The sequence below is a fragment of the Colias philodice genome, chromosome 5 (assembly GCF_061535455.1).
Source record: "Colias philodice isolate Cphi_HAF_F1 chromosome 5, ilColPhil1 Martin Lab GWU primary, whole genome shotgun sequence".
NCBI classification, from domain to species: Eukaryota; Metazoa; Arthropoda; class Insecta; order Lepidoptera; family Pieridae; genus Colias; species Colias philodice.
Window position 1 is genome coordinate 1463426 of NC_143090.1, and position 13340 is coordinate 1476765.

Here is a 13340-nt window from a genome sequence, read left to right on the forward strand (position 1 = left end):
ATAATTTAATTTACCGAATACTTTGCATAGTATGATTATTACTTCTTTTCATAGCTATATTCTTTCATACTTTTAAGCATATTTTATATCTTATTTAATTACCATTTAAGAAATAATTTTGGCAACCCTATCTATTTTAAAGGGAAAAGCGCTTTTAAGCTGTTCTCAATTTATTATTCCCTAATTATGGTCATAGAAGTAACTCCTTGGGGAAGAGATTCATGGAAGCGTAGTCTTGCAGTACCTGAAAATAAGTAAAATAGTTTTAATTTGATAAATTTTTAGTTAAGATCTTTTTGCCAACTTAGTTCTGAAATTAGAGTGTATGATTTAGCTCTAAGTGAAAAATCGACCAGGAAATAAGGAATTATTTTCACTTATAAAACATGAACAAATGAGGTAGTAGAAAATTATGACTAATTGTTATGTCATTTGCCTATATTTATTTTTGACGTGACAACGTCTTATAATTCGATAGAGCCGACCGCGACTGCACGCACGAAAAAAACATGACTCATGCGGCGTTACCTCGCTCTGAGGCGTTCCATGTAAGGCTTGAAGTGCAAGCGAGAGCGCGGAACGAGCGACAAAGAAGCACAATCGGCCTTAAGACGTTGTCACGTTCAACTATCGTCAGGAAACCGACTTTACAGACAACCAATTTTTTAAGAAAGCTAGCTTTCTTAAAAAATTGGTTGTCTGTTCACAACCCTCGTCCCGGCTCCTCTCGGGTTCACCAAAAGCCCATGACACCTATAGATATCTTGACCTCTTTATCTTCTTCTTATATATAAAATTCTCGTGTCACAATGTTAGTCTGCATACTCCTCCGAAACGGGTGGACCGATTCTCATGAAATTTTCTGTGCATATCGGGTAAGTCTGAGAATCGGCCAACATCTATTTTTCATATGTACCACGGGCGAAGCCGGGGCGGACCGCTAGTAATATTATAATACTTACTTCTAACAGTTCCTTAACACTTGGCCTCGGTACATCCAGCCCCAGTATACCCTTAATCTTGCTCCCATCGAGGCACAACTGCTTATTCAGCAGTAACTCTGTACTAGCGCTGGGCTCTAATGGAGAATGTTCTAGATTGTATTTGCGGCAGATATCCGCCCATGCTGTGAGGTGTTTGTCGTTCGCTTCTTCGGCTACGGAGGCTATGTCGTTCTGGAAAAGGTAAGTGGTTATTCTGGGAGGTTGAGAAAGACATATTATTATCTTTTTACCAAATAAAGAAAAAATTATGTTAAAACGGTAAGATGCTAAAAGGTTTTGAAATGAAAAAGTTTTTTTGAAGTGAAACTTCTTTATCGGGGTTGAAAAAAAATTTATTATAACATTTTTTCGTTACGCGTGACATTTTTCCGTTACGCGCCATCTTTTTCTTATTCCTACCACGCGTAATTCGACGTATTTCTGTAAAGTTGCATATTAGTAAATTATTTTTTGAAAAATGAGGTCATAAAGAAGTTTCACTTCTTACGTGTGTACACTAGTACACGCACACATCTTTTTTTTTACAAAAATTTTACCAAATTTTTAATAAGAAATACATATTTATCTAAATAACAAAATTGAATGAATTCGACTCACCTTAGCCAAAGTAGAAATAGCCGTGCCATAATAATCATGGTTGATCTTAAATATCTCCGACACCAGTTCAGCAAGGCTGCCCTGCGAGCTATTAGCTTCATCCACGATATTGTACACTTGACTTTGAGCCTCAGGCTTAGTGCCTAAGGTCCAAATTGCCTTGCACACGTCTGACACATGGACCGTATTCATCTTGAGGTCAGCAGTCCAGAGGAGTTTCATTGTTTCACCGAGGTGCTTGTAAATGCCTCCGTAGAGGAGGCGAGGAGCTAGAAATAATATTAATAGTTAATTTTTATCATTATTGGAGGGTACAACATTGACATACAATTAAATTAGATTCACAATTACACTTAAAAAGTGTCTGAACAAAAACTCTGCGTACGTATTAGGCAGAGTTTTCTAATAAGCGACACGAACAGCGACTTTGAACATTACTGCAACACAATAAGGTGTTAATTTCAATGAACGCAGCTTGAACATTTTTGACAACTGTGAGTGTAGTTGTTTTGAAGAAATGGAACGCGTTTTTTATTTGAAATGATACGATTAATATGTGATAATTGAATATATAACATATTTCAATGAATAATTAATGTATTTAAAACAACACGCTTAAACTTACGAAATTATTATATTGTCACCGATCCTTGATAAGTAGGTCAAAATCGAGTCTAAACGTATACAGGTGCAACTAATGAAAGCGTGTTAAAAAGCAAAAAATCGAGTATGTATACTCACTCAAACTCCGTCTATCTCCCACACCATACACTATGGCTGGTCGTAATACTGTGTAGTTCAGTTCTGATTCCAAGTTCTTCAACTCTTTCTCAACTTTACTCTTCATCTTGCCTTCTACAGTCCAGGGCTCGATGGGACCATCTTCTTTGTGTGGCTGTAATATGGTATACATTTTATAAATTTTCTAGCTTTTCGTACTCTAAAACTTAACAAATTAAATACCAAATCTTCTTTGACGCACGCTATCGATTGGTGAATACAGAAACAGTGCAGTAGTTTTTTAGTACGCCGCGGCCGTGATTTATAGTGTAGTGAAAATTAAGATTTTTTTGGAAAATTCAAAATATTTTGCTATTATCATGTTTTCATTGCTAATCTATACGAAAATGAAGCATTGATAAAGAGTTCGAAAAAAAATACAAAAAATGCTTATAATAAAAGACTTGTCAATTAATCAGGACAATCTTCTACATGAAATTTTCAAAACTGATAGTTTAGCTAACCTTATCGCTGCTATACATCTGTCCACTAGATATCTCGACCAGTCTATTAACTTTGATCTTAGCGCACTCCTTCGCCACGTTGGTACTGAGGGTTAGTATCCCCTCCGAGTAGACCGCCTCCGTCTGCCCGACTCTGGTCTCCCCCGCACAATTCACTACGAGATCCCAGGGGCCAGATGTCGGTTCTAATGCTGATGCGCATGATGCTGGAAGTATTCATAGGTTATAGCAACAAGTAGTATAAAACCTGACTGCTAATTTACATAGCCTCTGTCACTACCACAATTTTGATGATTACAAGGACATCTCATCAGCCTAAAGTAGGGCGTGCCAAATAAATAATTATGCATACATACATACTCAAAAAACAAAACCTTGCTTCTTTCGCAAACAGGTAAAAAGAACGGAAAAAAGAGACCAATTTATCTACGATTATTTATATGTGACCATGATATATGGCTATACTAACATTAATGGATCTCCAGCGGCGGCCTTACCCATTGCGAGGCTCCGGGCGGCAGGCCCTTTGCGAGGCCCTTTGCTCTTTGCGAAATGTATGTGATGCGAAAGTAGGTCTGGTTGTTTGGTTTAGGTATTTGTCATGTTTGAGGAGAAATTATAAAGTTATACAAATGAATAAAATTTGAGTTTTAAAATATTTATATATTTATACATAGAAAGATTTACCAAATTAACAAATACAGAGATGATAAATTTTAAAATTGATATTTGCGGCTTTTCCTGAGGCTAAAATCTTTAATTAAAGCACAATAATCCAACGAATGAGCTACGTCAGTTTCGATTGAAAGAATAGCAAGGGCTGAAAGCCGATCTTGTGTCATCGAATTCCTCAAATATGTTTTAATTATTTTAAGCCTCGAAAAACTCCTTTCAGCAGACGCAACTGTCACAGGTGTGGTGGCAATAATTCTCAGGACTATTTCGATAGTGGGGTAAACTTCAGTTAATTTGTTTTCTATTATGTATTTCAGCACCGAGATAATATCGTCGTTTCCTTCATACACACGCATGAACATACCTACTCAGTACACGCACACATTTTCATTTTTTTAAATTTGCTTGGGTGGGTTTCTGATATTATGATTAGGAACAGCAGACTAATTTAGAGCTATTACCAATTTATCTGTTATTTTATCATGCATGTTTTTTAAAGAAATAATTCAAAAGGTTAATAATAATTCAAAAAATTATTATGTTTCTTAAGACCGGAAAAAAAAAAAAAAAAAAAAAAAAAAAAAAAAAAAAAAAAAAAAAAAAAAAAAAAAAAAAATTATTATACTCGTTTCATAGATTGTCTGCGAATATTTGCATTTTATCGAGATAAAGGCTCCATGATATCATAATCAAATTAGCTGCGATCAATAGCCGATATAGATATTTTATCGTTTTAGTTTAATAATGAAAACATGAAAACAACTCGAATGTTTTTAGTTTTTAGGGCGTTTGTCCACTACAAGGAATTTTACGGTCCGGCATTCCGATTTTTTACGGTCCGGTATGGCACGCAATTAATCTAAATACTAGCTTGTGCACTATACGTAATTTTACTGTCCGACATTTTACTTTTCCCTATTCCGGATGGTTTTTTGAGTTTACGAGTCGCTGTAGGTATAATTGTTTTCGAGTGCCCACTTGCTTGGATTTTACTCTTTTTATTGCATATGCCAATTGAAAGCAAGCTCTTGTTTTACTTTCTTTTAGCTGGCAATGAGATTTGAGAAGTCGGTATTGTTATTGTTATTGACCAAGCATTGACCTATAATTATTATCTAAGTAAGTGTTGGTAAGTTAAAGTTCCAGTGGGAATAGATTTAGCTCCTCGTCACCGATTAAAATAAATAAGTGAAACACGCATTTTAAATCTCTTACGGAACTTTACTTTTTATTATAACGAAGTAATATAATATTTCACCTTCTATATTTTTACTCGTTTCTTGTAAAATGCGAAAACAATCATTTATGATAGCATTATACCGCCATACTTCCTTGAACTGTACCGCACTGATCCGAGTAAAGACGGACAGGTGCACAAGCAATTCATCGGTTTTTTCATGCCAAACCGGACCGTAAAAAATCGGAATGCCGGACAGTAAAATTCCTTGTAGTGCACAAGCGCCCTTACCTGGTTAGATAGAATAGTATTTTTACGGATGGGAAAAAGTTGAAGTATCGTTACCTGATAAGTGTACAGCCCCCCTATGCAAGTGGCTTTCTGTTAGCGTAGCGTTCAATAGAATAGACTACGAATGTATGAGATTGACGTAAGCTGTAGATAAACGTATCTACAGGTTACGTCAATCTCATACATTTGTAGCCTATTCTATTGAACGCTACGCTAACAGAAAGCCACTTGCATAGGGGGGCAGGATATATTCTCTCCAGCTATTTAGAAAAGATAACTCAAACTCAAACATTCATTTATTCAATTAGACTTCTTCTAGAAGCACTTTAGAATCGTCATAACATATTTTTAACATTTACCGCCGATTCGGAAAACAGTATCTATAGAGAAGAAACGGCAAGAAACTCCTTTTAAATTCTGAATAACTCTCGAAACTTCTAAGCCATATCATAGAATTATTTCGATGTTGTTCGCATATAGTACATATATGTTCGCATATAGCATATAGTACATAGTACACTATTACTCGCAATCTAATCATAATAATTTATCAATCGCATGCATTCGTATTGTTATAGGTTCTCACATCACAATTTTATTATATGCCACTGCGTCCAGCGCATTGTTCTGTTGACTGCATGTGAATACTAATACGATAAGCGCTAAATGCATTATTGTTAATTGTGATTTACTATTCAAAAGGATAAATCTATACTAATATTATAAAGCTGAAGAGTTTGTTTGAACGCGCTAATCGCAGGAACTACTAGTCCGATTTCAAAAATTATTTCGGTGTTAGACAGCCCATTTATCGAGGAAGGCCATAGGCTATAATATATCATCACGCTAAGACCAACAGGAGCAGAGTCACGCGGGTGAAACCGCGGAGCGCAGTTAGTAATTTATAAAATGTGTTCAAAGATATTATGAAGAAAATGTCTTAGAACTGAAACTGACCATTTCAACGGTTGAAAATAGAATGGTTTATTGGTTTATCAAGGTTCTTTCTTTGGCAATTAATATACACTAGTTGTTCCCCGCGGTTTCACCCGCATTGCTCCGCTCCTGTTGGTCTTAGCGTGATGATTTATAGCATATAGTCTTCCTCGATAAATGGACTATCTAACTTCGAAAGATTTTTTCAAATCGGACCAGTAGTTCCCGAGTATAGCGCGTTCAAATAAACAATCTCTTCAGCTTTATAATATTAGTATAGATATAATTTTATTCATCTAGACTAAACTTTATCGTTACTTAATCGTCGCCTGGGTATTTTTGGATAAACTTTATGTGTAGTTTCTCAGAGCATGACAATTTCATATTATTTTCTGCATCATTTATTATGTTCGTATTATAATTAGGTATTAACCGTAATAATGTAAATCGAACGTACAACAATTAACTGTTTAAAATAGTCTACTGCATACGTCATTAAAATATACTTTCTCCTTCGTTAAAACGAAATGACTAGAATGCTCCGACATAATTTATCTTATCCGTGACGTCGCTTCAAAAACATGAGATTAAAAAGCAACTAAGTACTCTGAAATAGAGATAAAAGAATATTTCTTTTAACCAAAATAATACATTTTTTTAGGTGTTTTGTCCTATTAGTCTAAATATACATACCTAATAGAAAGTCGAATTAGCTACACAACTTTAAAATATTATCTCAAGGACGGCTGAACGGTTTTTTGTGTTTTTTGACCAATAATGATTTAATAGATTTATCTTGGCTTGTATTAGGATAATAATATGTACCTACCTACTTATATTAGAATACCATGAATCATTATAATTATTTTGAAGGAATACTCTAAAATACGTACCTTCAAGATAACGATCTAAGTACTATGTATTTAAAATTAGTAAATTATACCTACTATGTTGAATTTGATTAGTTTCGCTATGTTTAATTTGACGGGGTTACGTTTGAGATATAAGCCTACGTATGTTGAATTTGTTTAGTTTCGCTATGTTTAATTTGACGTTTGAGATATAAACAAAATAACTACGTAACTATTAACGTTGCTAATTAAAGTAACGTGTTCTTTTATTTGCATTCTGTTTATACAACTTTATTTTAAAATAACGTTACTATTGTGTCAGTTGTAAAAATAACAAGAGGCATGTTTGGACCTTTGGGTACGTTAGTTTAAAAAATGCGTGTTGCCTTTGCTTTCGGTCAATGCATTTGAACGGACATACTGTAACAAAACAATTTTATTTTGAAAAGGTTTTGAGTACAAACTATTTTTGTAAATTCTGCTGTAGAATTTACAGCATCCTTTGAGCACGGATGATATGACTTATTAGTTATGTAGATTAACATTATATTGTATTTCTGTTAATAAATGAAGAATATATTAAATATTAAGTTTTACCTACATATATTACATAATAATATCACTATCGCAATGAAAATTTACTACAGTTACTTAGTTAAAAATTAATTAAGTAATTTCAAAATACAATTTAACACAATAAAAAAATCCAATAGGTAGGTTAGGTAGGTAGGTACCTGTGTATTGGCTGCATACTATCAACATAGACAATCATGATTTAAATTATTAATAAGAAAATTATTTAAAAGCGACAAAAATACGTATAAAGGGTATGTGTATGTCGCAGGCAAATTGTATTATTTCGCCGTTTACAAACGCTCGGCATTTTGTAATATGTCGAGAATTCGTAATCAGATTTTTTTTTATTGGGATGAAGGGGTAGGTTATATTAGGTTCTTTGTATTTTTAAATACACATAAGAGCCCCGCGAAGCAGAGCACCGTTGGCTCGCGACCGTTTTTTTGTGGACTTTTTTAAAAAAGTCTGAGGATATGTGTTTGTAAAGTTAAAGACGCCGATTGTTAATAAAGAAATTGTACAATCTGCCTGTGACATATATATTCAGTTATTTAAATCGTAATTGAAGTGTTAATTAATGATACACGTAAGGTTTCGTGAAAGACAAGCTGTGCGTAATCGTATTACGCGTTACATGCAGTGTTAGGGTTTCATTTATAGGGAGAACGGTAAATTCAGCGGTATTAGAAATGTTCTAGTATGGATAGGAACGAGGTTTATATTTGTTTTTAAGCTATTGACCGAATCGAGAAATTCCGTAACGAAAAAACCTCACGCTCCCCACTCCGACGGACACGGAGGTGTGGCTTGAAGCCTGAAGGCATGCTATGCAATAGCTCCGCGGCAGTCCCTGAGTGCTTACGTCTTTTTTTATTGTACATTGTAGAAAACTTGACCATAATCTCGCCTGCTGCAAGCTAAGATAGAGCACGCATCCCTAGAAGGTACCTGTTCTGTCTTTTTCTGACAATTATTAGGAAGTTATTTATGTAAGAAAAAATCACTTTGAACGATCTTTTGATGATTGGTTTCATTGAATAGGCTATACTTATGGATACCATTCTTATTGTTCGAAGATTAGTAAATAAACAATAATTAATCATCTTTTCTAATACATTGAAACATATCGATTTGAATTTGCGCAAATATTGTATGTATTGAATTCTTCAGCTTTCGTTAAATTTTTATCATTATGGGTTCAACGATTGCACATATTCCTTGCTACCAAACGCACAAAATTTACTTCCAATAGAAGTATAGGAGTATCGATGAACTATTTTCTAGCCAAGGACAGCTAGAGCGTTGATCGTCTCTAATTCCCCTCCGCAGGTATTCTAAGTATTGATTTTTTTAAATTTACACCCCTGTGTTCATGCACTATTTAGCGCGACTGTAGGTACTAGCTCGTGCCGGCGACTTTGCGTGAACCTCCCTTTTTAGTTAGATTAAAAATGCTGAAATATGTATTTCAGCATTTCAGAATGTACAGATCTAAATAATTGTACACAAAACAATTTATAGCTTCAAGCTTAAAACAATTTATATAATATGAATTACAAATACATATTTATTTGGATAGAAGTTAAAAACTGACGTGTTCGTTATTTTAATATTTTATACGGTTATAAGGGTCAAATTTCTCTAAATTCCTTCTTACACCTGCGCTATGTACCTGTAGATCCAGAATATCATCAGTTTCTAATCACAGTACTTGGATTAATTATATTATATTTATTTATTTATTAATCTGATAGTCATCCAATTACTTTTTTTATTTATATTGACTTTTAACTCTTTATAAGAGAGTAATGTTCAATAACTCAACATTTATTTTATCACAATTCTTGACGCGTATATCTATGTCGCCGCCAAGTTGTTGAATCAGCCAATTCACAAATAGACTAGGTATACTGTATGTATAAAACGGAAACATTTAAATATTTTTTTAATGATTTGCCGTTTTATTTTACAACGATACGGCATTACACATACACAAATGAAATAAATATCAAATTACATTAAAAATATGAATTTTCGATTTGAAGAATTAAATAAATTTTGATTGTTGATGCAAGTGAATTTTTGAAATTCTTTTAATGCAGTTCTGCTTCTTATAAAAATTAAAAGAATGTGTCCTTTTAGCAAAATTTGCTATCTCCAGTATTTCAAGTACTTTCCCTCTCATCGAAAATTTCCACTTTAAGTAGTTATATAAAATTAAAATTCTTGTGTCACAATGTTAGTTACCATTTTCCTCGATCTTGACCGATTCTCATAAAATTGTGTGTGACTATTGGCTAAATGTAAGAAACAACCAACAACTATTTTTCATACCCCCAACTGATAAGACTAAGACAGAACAATGTCTGCTGAAGAGTTTGTTTGTTTGAACACGCTAATCTCGGGAACTACTGGTCTGTTTTGAAAAAATATTTCGGTGTTAGATAGCCCATTTATTGAAGAAGGCTATAGGCTATTATATCATCTTGCTTAGACCAATAGGAGCATAGCACTGAGGGTAAAATTGTGGAGCACAGCTAGTTATCTATATAATTTCTATAATTATGCAACCGAACATCCCACCATAGTTCAACTTAGTATGGAAGTGACTCATCAAGTGATAACTTATCATTGAATGTTAGTGACATGTATTTATAAGGATATTAATATTCTGCATATTCGTTCTTCCAAATCGTTTATTTTCCTGTATTGTAATTTTATAGCTTATATACTAAAGATTGCGCTCGGTTATGCAAAAACTACCGAGATGATATTTTGAAGAACCATAATAGGCCAGTGGAAATTAACATTAAATTCGCAAAGCACGATGTAGATTTGAATTTTTGGTATGTTGTTTGGATCAGTTAGGGTGATGTAAATCCCAATTTGCAACTTCGAAAAAGTTGTGCTCGCTGCGCACCACGTGATAAACTGCGAAAATTTTGGACTTTTTTCACTTTTTGCTCTAAAAGTCATAAACTATGCGTTTCCGACAAGTATGATTCAGTACATAAATTAAGGTTATTAAATTTGCAACAATTTAAGACTAACCGCAGCTCTCTAAACCTTATAACGACTAAACTGTGGCCATTCGAAGATGGTTCATTTTTCCCGAAATATTGAAATTTTTAGTTTTGCTCCCGTTAGAAGCAAAATATTGGCAAAAACCGCTCGTTCTATGAGAAGTTCGTATAATAGAGTTGTAGTGCATTTAATTTTCTTTCATAAGAGCATAGAACAAAGTCTGTGAGACAAATATTTCACACACAATATCTGAAAAACAAAAAGAAGGTAGAAATAGATTTTTAAAGAATTGAAACTGAGAGCATATAAAATCATAAAAAGAATAATACTTTTTCATTTGCAGGATAGGTAATTAACAAAATTAAATTTTCTACAACTTTATTTTATGACCTTCTCATAGAACGAGCGGTTTTGCCAATATTTTGGTTCAAACGGGAGCAAAACTAAAAATTTGAAAATTTCGGGAAAAACTGACTATCTTTGAAAGGCCACAGCTTAGTTGTTATAAGGTTTAGAGAGCTGCGGTTAGGCTTAAATTGTTGCAAATTTAATTATCTTTGTAATTTTGTTAATTACCTATCCTGCAAATGAAAAAGTATTATCCTTTTTATGATTTTATATGCCCTCAGTTTCAATTCTTTAAAAATCTATTTCTACCTTCTTTTTGTTTTTCAGATATTGTGAGTGAACTATTTGTCTCACAGACTTTGTTCTATGCTCTTATGAAAGAAAATTAAATGCACTACAACTTTATTATACGAACTTCTCATAGAACGAGCGGTTTTTGCCAATATTTTGCTTCAAACGGGAGCAAAACTAAAAATTTCAATATTTCGGGAAAAATGAACCATCTTCGAATGGCCACAGTTTAGTCGTTATAAGGTTTAGAGAGCTGCGGTTAGGCTTAAATTGTTGCAAATTTAATAACCTTAATTTATGTACTGAATCATACTTGTCGGAAACGCATAGTTTATGACTTTTAGAGCAAAAAGTGAAAAAAGTCCAAAATTTTCGCAGTTTATCACGTGGTGCGCAGCGAGCACAACTTTTTCGAAGTTGCAAATTGGGATTTACATCACCCTAACTGATCCAAACAACATACCAAAAATTCAAATCTACATCGTGCTTTGCGAATTAAGGGTTTTTTAGTGTCGATTTCTACTGGCCTATAATATGTTTTTACCTTCTTCTTTTGTATATAATAATACTGGCTGTCCCGGTAGATTCTGCCTTTCTCTTATCATTTACAGGTTTGAAAAAAAATATTTCGATTCTCAGACCTATCTGATATACACACAAAATTTATGAGTCGGTCAAGCCTTTGGATCTTTTTTTTAACTTCAAATATTGTGACACAAGATATATTTTAGATAAAGTTAATCTTTATATTTATCTTGGTCATGGCATCCGATTGATAAGCTGAATCTAGTGTTTGTAAGTAATGTTGGATAGAAATTTAAGAAAAAAAAAAATCAAATTCTTATTCTAATCTTCTTGACAAAGAAGTTACACTGAAATCATTGTTATCTTTACTTTGAACATTATATGCTGTTGTTTATAAGTAATGCTACAATTATTTTTTGTGTTTAAAATAAAAAATATATTTTATTCAAATATTTAAGTAACTACTTATCTGAATCTTATTGGAAAAAGTAATTATGCTCTCTTTTTAGAAAGTATAAAAGCAGAGCCGATAAAATAAATATAAATATTTTACTTACTTGGATTTATTAAATTTGCGCTCTTATATTCCACTCGAGGGTCTTCAAACGACTTCGTATGAGCGGGATTCAGAAACGCGAGCTGCGGCGGAGTCTTATCAACCACACGGAGCGCGCTCACCAAGTCGTTACTTATCAAGTAGTGCACCAGGTTCCGACCGATGAAGCCGCACCCTGAACCAAAACGCAACTTAGCAAAAAACACTTTCAAGTTAGGTCACCCGATGACTAACACTAGGGACCGTTACTATATTTAAAAAATTTAACATTCTCGAAGCACACACTTTAACCACATGATACGTAGCTCTCTTAATGGCAATTTCTATGGAAATCTATATTAATTACCTCCTAAAACCACAACTCGCAGTTTTAAATTATCGCCGGCGGAATCGGACATTTCTCCAGCGGTTTCACAAAAGTGAATGACAATTGACAATCAAGTGACAGCTCAAGTAATTGACACACTTGACAGATGTTTTTTTAACGTTTACAACGATACGAATATCACTGGCTACGTAGATTTTTGCCAGTAGCATTTTGTATCTGTGTTTTATACTTGTTTAACTTTTAACACTAAGATTTTGCATAGCTTCTATCGCGGGCCTTGAGCGCGGCGACAGAAGCAATAGAGAAAGCAAAGATGTAAAAATTCTGTAACGAAAAACCTAACATCTCTCACTCCAACCGGCACAGCGATGCGATGCTATGCAATAGCTTTACCCCGGCAGTCCTCGAATGCTACACTTATTTTTTGTATGTAATTATGGAATGGTATTGCAATAATAAAACACCGGGGGTTAACTTTATTTTATATAAGATTTCCTATACGTTATAAATTTTCATACAGCAACGTAGATAGATAGGTATTTAATTTTTACAAAAGTATACAGCTGTACTTTTTCCGGTGTCGGAAAGGCATGGTCTCGCGTAATATACAGGGTGTAATCGTTAAGTGTGCACAGGCGATTATTCCGTAACTATTACAGATATCAAAAAACTTTAAACTGATATCAAAAGTAACTTTAAAAAAAGTAACCATAATAAATTGTTATTTTAAAAAATTTATTATGGCCATTTTAAGTTTAAAATTTTTTGATATCTGCAATATATCGGAATAAACGCATATGCACACTTAACGATTACCTACAGCCTGTATAGGAAGTATTAACTATTAGGAATCAGTATATAAATACAGTATATTTTTGGGAATAGGGATTTAAATAACGAATAAAATGTGTTTATGA

At 33.6% G+C, this 13340-nt stretch overlaps 1 protein-coding gene across 1 annotated transcript; it reads right to left on the minus strand.

Moving 5' to 3' along the window:
- Nucleotides 1–25: 25 nt before the first annotated feature.
- Nucleotides 26–12526, minus strand: LOC149488245 (uncharacterized). Its single transcript, XM_089695441.1, has 7 exons — nucleotides 12442–12526; nucleotides 12097–12270; nucleotides 2846–3051; nucleotides 2343–2496; nucleotides 1602–1870; nucleotides 963–1175; nucleotides 26–244 (listed from the first exon to the last, which is right to left on the minus strand). The coding sequence occupies exons 1-7, from the start codon at nucleotides 12491–12493 to the stop codon at nucleotides 191–193; spliced, it is 1122 nt and encodes a 373-aa protein (XP_089551567.1). The 5' UTR covers nucleotides 12494–12526; the 3' UTR covers nucleotides 26–190.
- Between the last annotated feature and the right edge of the window lie 814 nt (nucleotides 12527–13340).

Bases quoted from the DNA above. Each gene is read 5' to 3' on its own strand.
- LOC149488245 (XM_089695441.1), bottom strand. From the start codon at position 12,493: ATGTCCGATTCCGCCGGCGATAATTTAAAACTGCGAGTTGTGGTTTTA. The intron at 12,271-12,441 runs GTAATTAATATA...GTTTTGGTTCAG, and splicing joins GCGAGTTGTGGTTTTAGGAG to GGTGCGGCTTCATCGGTCGG. The intron at 1,871-2,342 runs GTGAGTATACAT...TATTATTTCTAG, and splicing joins GGGAGATAGACGGAGTTTGA to CTCCTCGCCTCCTCTACGGA.